The 6,000-nt window shown below is 46.7% G+C and overlaps 1 protein-coding gene across 1 annotated transcript in view; it reads right to left on the bottom strand.

Moving 5' to 3' along the window:
* Positions 1-6,000, bottom strand: part of USP20 (ubiquitin specific peptidase 20) — a 34,402-nt gene that overhangs the window by 17,755 nt on the left and 10,647 nt on the right. The window contains 4 exon segments of the mRNA XM_034793271.1: positions 1,591-2,026; positions 3,514-3,592; positions 4,958-5,071; positions 5,693-5,762. Of these exon segments, the coding sequence (XP_034649162.1) occupies positions 1,591-2,026; positions 3,514-3,592; positions 4,958-5,071; positions 5,693-5,762 (699 nt within the window).

The following is a 6,000-nucleotide window of genomic DNA, read 5'->3' as shown; positions in this document are numbered from 1 at the left end:
CCCCCCCCCCCCCCCCCCCCCCCCCCCCCCCCCCCCCCCCCCCCCTGGTAATGAAAGGGTTCATCTGTGCCTGGAGGCCAATCAACCCACCCGGTCGCACCTGGAGGTTGGGGCCAGGCCCAATTAAAGATGAGGCCCAGCTGCCAGAGGAACTGGGCAGCTTTTATAGACAGTCTGCTGCAGAAGGGGGCTGCAGGGAGAAGCTCTGGGACTAGAGAACAGAGAGACTGGGAGGGTCAAGGAGGAATCCTAGGGGGAGAGTTGGCCCGGGCGTCCTCTCCTGAGTAGAGAAGTCTAGCCGGAGGCCAGGAATTACACACAACAGCACTGGGGAAGGAGCAGGCTCTGGAGGTACGATAATAGGGCAGGATTTGGATTTCCATGGAGAGAGCCCTGGGAGATGCTCCGATGAGGAGCAGAGCAGGATGAAAGCTCAAGCCTGAGGAGGGCAGAAATGGATTTACGTTTTGTACCTTTAATCTGGGATTTTGTTGGGGAATTCCCAGGGGAGCCCTGCAAGTCCCAGCCCTGAGAGACAGGTGACTGCAGGAGAGGCCAGCTGACAGGCTACAGGAGAAGGAAATCCAGGGAGACAGCAGCAAGGAGTCTGATGGAGCAAACCTTGGCTGTTGGGAATAGAATCCCTGGATGGAATTTAGTGTCAGGGGCAGGCCTAGGTTCCCCTACCAGCCACTAGGGAAGGGGACATGAGGCCCCTCAGAAGGGGACAAGAATTATTGAGAGCACTGGGAGGAGACCATGGGCCCCACAGCTGGGTCCAAAGGCCTTTTGTAGGGACACTGGACTATTTGTTGGACTCTCTGTTATCCCAGAAAGCGCGAGATTAAATGTAACCTGGCCAGAGGGCTGAGTCACGGGAAGCGACAGACCACCAAGGGACAGGAGCGACGGTTGGCAGGGCATGCTAGAGACAGAGCTGCTACTCCACACACCTAGCCATGAGGTGGGGCACCTGCTGTGAGTCCACTCTTCCACACACCCCTTCTTACCTTCCTTTACCCCTCTCGGAACCAACTATTCCCAGGGTAAGTTTATAGGCTAATATGAGCTTTACATACTTATTCCACATTTTTCCTAAAGTAATTTTTAAAAGATGTGCAGGTCCAGGAGTTCCTTCAGACTGCTCTGTTCTCTCTGTTAGGGGTAACTGTGTCTTTTGGTTTCTTTTTGTAGGTCTTGTGTTATTAGTAATATTTGGTTTCTCATTAGCACATACAGCAGTTCACGTCTTTACAGGGCTTATAAAAACACACCTTTCCCTCAACAGAAGTTTTTTTTAAATGATCACATTTGGCAGAGGGAGCTCAAACTAGTAGCCTATCCAGCGTGTAAACCATGTTCATCCCCACCGTATCTGGGCACACGGACATACTTCTCTGCTGATTTCTACCCTAGCAGTGCATGGGTCAATGAGGCAAGCTGGAGGAAGCAGGTCACCTGTCTTAGAAGCAAAGACCTTCTGAAATCAGGAGTGGGAATGTCTACACAGCGTATCTGTCTGACATGCCCCAACACATGAATATGGCACTGGTTCTCTTATAGGGTGTGATAGGGAAGCTATATTAGTACCTGGTGTCCTACATGGGCTGGCAGGGCAGGGGGGAGGTAGGGTTTCAGGAGAAGCTCTGCCGTCAATTGGACTCATGGTGGTATCAACGTCTGCATCCTCATCAACTTGTTCCGAGTTGCTCCGCCGGTGGCTGTAGGAGAATTTCCTGTCTTTCAGCCTCTCTTTCTCAGAGATCCCTCTCCCGGCCTCATCCTGGATCAGCAACTCTGCCTCTGCTAGGGAGCTGCTCATGCCCCCTGTCCTGCCTTGTCCATCCATATCACCCCTGTCACTGCTCGAATCACAAGAGAGGAACTCATCCTCCGAGGGGCTACGGTCACCTTCCCGTTTGTCATCCGTGTCACTGGAGTCAGAGTCTCTTGCCTCAGCAACAACTGGTTCCTTTAGCTCTTCGTGAAGCTGGTCCATCAGGCATCGCAGAAACTCTTGGGTGTCCTGAAAGCCAGGAGCAATCCCACATTATCTACTGCCTATCTAGGGACAAAACACAACTACTCCAGTTTCCACTTAGTTCATCTGTTGCCCCCAAAAGTTAGCCCCTAGGGGAATACAGGGAGTCCCACTCAGAGAACTCATGGAGTTGGTGATATGCAGCAGATGGACAGAGGGACCATTTAACTGACTGCTCTAATGCCTGGGGATTAGAGTCCCAATTTGCAGCTAATTGTTTCAGTTTCTGCTTTTTCTCAGGAGTTTAGGAAGGAATCAGGATGGTCAAACTGGGATGCTGCTACAGAACTTAGTTATCTTGTTTACTGGGATGTCAGCACTGAAAGAACGCGGGGAATCAGGAGAAAGGCAATCAAGACAGTGGGCTGCAAAGAACAGTACAGTCTATGCTACAAAAACCAATCTTCAAGCTCCACTGATGTCTTCACAGGAGAACCCTATCCCTTACAGCAAGCATGCTATTAAAGTACTTTATTGCCAGGGATTAGAACTAGAAATCCAAGACAAATCAACCAGCGGGCAGGCCCCTATGTGGCCCATGAGATGATGGAGATTGCTCATAAGGGACCTCCCAGAGAACCACTTGGTGTCCTGACAGCTCTGGGTAGTGAAATTTTGAAGACTTAGGTGACATTATGGAAGATTTGGTTTAAAATATAATAAAATATCATCAGATCTTCAGTTTTAACTCCTTATAGCTGGAATTCCAATCCAATGCCCTTTTGATCAAGGGCAAATATAGCAGCCCTGGTCTCTCTGTTTCAGCAACTGATATTTTTAATCACCATCATCTCGGTTTTCATTTGCTACCAGTGCCATGGCTTAAAGATGCTATTGTCTGATGTCCCCTCTCTCTGTACACTTTCTAACCAACTACACATTGAGAGTGAAATTTCATTCTAAAGAATAAGTGATTTTTTTTTTGTACAGTGAAATACCCTCCTCCCCTCCCCCCCCCCAAAAAAAGACATGATCTTTTAAAAGGACTCATTTAAATTGGGTGCTGAGAAGGATGTGCATGTAATAAAGGTTGGTATTTGTAACCTTTTAGTACAGGCGTAACCAGACTCTCATCTCTAATATAAGTAACAATACCACCTAGTTCTTCAATGGTATTTTTGATCAGATCTCAAAAGTGCTTGGCAAAGGAGGTCAGCATCATCATCCCCATTTTACAGATAGGGAAACTGAGGTACAGCGACGGGCCGAGCCTTGCCCAAAGTCCCACAGCAGGCCCCTGGCAGACCCAGAAACAGAGCCTAGATCTCCTGAGTCCCAGTCAAGAGCTCTAGCCATTCTTGAATACAGATGCAAAACAATGGGACAATCCCAGCACCCAATCAGTTAATATGGGCCATTTATTCTTGCATGAGGTACTTTAAGCGAGCTCCACTATAGTAGTAAGGATCACATGATGTGGAACAACCTAGTCATACGTCTAGAAAGCCTAGTGGTTTTGTTGGATGGCCCACCTGCTGTGCATAGCCCCGGAACATGGGGTTGACCAGTTTAATTCCATGAGACAAGCTGCTTGGAACCACATAGCTTGGGCTGTTTAAGAACAAAAACCATTAGTTCACACATCAAGTCTAGAGCTGAACTGCGTAGTAAGCACAAAATACAGAGTGGTAGGCAGCTTTAAAGGAAAGGGGAAAAAGAACAGTTATGTTGCTGCAAAGTCTGAACTTATCTGTTAACTAGAAATCATAAGATTTGAGATGGTGCAGGTATCTACCAAGTATTTTAATCTCTTCTCCCTACTGGTGACAGACTGATCCCTACTGTACATGCACCAATGCTTTGTCACTTTTTAAAACGTCAAGTGATGGAGCCATGCGTTATTTCCATTGCCAGAATGTTCTGGTTTCCTTATTTATTTTGATTTCAAAGACAAAGAGCAGTGCCCACCTCAAACAATCAGAACCCACAAGAGTTCTATTACAATTACATTACACTGCTAAAAATTACGGCCATGACTCCACAGCTTATTCCAAATAGTTGTAGTCCATTCCAAACCCACAACGTACTCATACTCTGCCTGCAGTGTCGTCGTAGCTGTGTTGATCCCAGGATGAGAGAGAGACAAGGTGGGTGAGCGAATCTCTTTTATTGGGCCAATTTCTGTTGGGAGAACAGCTGACGCTCTGGTTACCTTTTCCAGACCTGAAGAAGAGTTCTGTGAAGCTCGAAAGCTTGTCTCTTCCACCAACAAAGTTGAGCCAATAAAAGTTATCACCTCAACCACCTTGTCTGTCTTGTACTGGGATAACAATTAACACAGGACACCATTTAGAGATCTGATTTGATTCTTGCAACTACTTACATTTGCAGTTAGGGAACCACATCCTCAGCTGCTATAAACTAAATTATTTCAGTGGTGCTGAATTTACACCAATTTACACTGGCTAAGGATCTGGCCCAGGGTTACTAGTTCTCATACTGAGTCAACAGCAAAGAACTGACAATCAAAACCATCTTCCAGGCTGCTTGGTAAATATCACTATCAGATGTGAGTTGCTTTTTCTCTGCAAATCAAGAGCACCACCGCTTGCACTGGAGCAGCCAAATATATCCCCGCCCTCTTTTCAGCAAATCAAGGAGAATAAGAGGAGCCCCTTTTAAGCTCTTTGTTTAGAGCATTTCACATTACCATGCATGCTTTGATATCAATGTAATGAATTTTCAGAGGTTTCTAGACCCTGTTCCTCAAAAGATGGCTGTCTGATCACTAATTGCAGGGTGGAAGAAGAGGAGTACTACACCAGGTGCTCACAGCAACACACCCCACATCTTCTAGGGCTAGCCCTAAAGCTTGAATTCAGGGACTGGGTCACACCTCGTTATTTTTACTGTGTTCATAACTGATGTATGAACCGCTGTACACTTTCCCGTTTGGCCTGGGGAGGGATTACTCACCGCTTCTTGTGCCAAACCTCAGAGACCAGTTTCTGGTAACTTTTGCACAATGCTGGCTTCTTGTCAGTACGTACCAGCCCGCCACACTCCAGAAAAAACTGTGTGAGAGGCGGGCTAAGGAAGGAAAGATAAGAGAGTTAAGTGGAGGGGAATTTCTTCTACGCATACATTTGAAGTCACACAGAAAGAGAGGACATGTCCTAAGGTTGCTTTTTAAATGTAACATTGAGAAAAGGGGGAAAGAGGTGGTGCTACAAATGCCGCCCTCTGATTCTTCACAAATCATTCCCTTTGGACAGAACGATTGGGATCCCTCCCCAGCATGCCTGAGAGATGCTGGAGTTTATTGTCAAGACAGGATGGTGAGAATTATTTTGGGTTGAGGTTTTCAAGGCCACCTCATTAGGGAGAACATTAAAAAAAAGTCGGGAGGGAAAACGCATGCACATGCACCTATAAAATATTTTATAGATCACAATGGAAACTAAAGGCTTGTACTTCCACCACCAATCCAATGGTATGTGTCCCATTGATCTGCTCAGTTTCCTGTTCTACAGCTTTTTATGCCTTAAGCAAACCATGATCCTGCTTTTACCCTTCTCCCTCCCTATTCTGCACCTGGGCTGATTTCCACACACAGCATTCATGAAGGAGGTCTCGGATTGGAACAGCCACTTTTTTATTTTTAGTGGAGTATTCAAGAGAGCATCACTACAGAATGGTCCTGTCACCTACCAGTTAGAGAGGGCCTGAAGCGCTGCATTCATGTAGCAGGAGTTCCCAAGGTTTTTCATTCCAGTAAGGCCTGGAGAAAGTGCAAGAGACAGGAGACAAAAAAGGAATGTCACTTTTCAGCACCTCTTCCTTTTCAGAAGCAGCACATTTTACATTCCACACACGATGAAAGGGAATCCAGCGTGTCCCTCGCAGATGAGCTCAGCATCCCAGTCCTACTGAAATCACAAAGGCTCTCCAGGAACCTCACAACTTAAGTCTTAGAGTCCAGAGGTGCAGTTATAACTGATCCCATAATTCAATGTGCC

The sequence above is a fragment of the Trachemys scripta genome, chromosome 17 (genome assembly GCF_013100865.1).
Source record: "Trachemys scripta elegans isolate TJP31775 chromosome 17, CAS_Tse_1.0, whole genome shotgun sequence".
Classification (NCBI taxonomy): domain Eukaryota; kingdom Metazoa; phylum Chordata; order Testudines; family Emydidae; genus Trachemys; species Trachemys scripta.
Note: the sequence above shows the minus strand (reverse complement) of the source record. Positions and strands in the feature narration are given on the sequence as shown.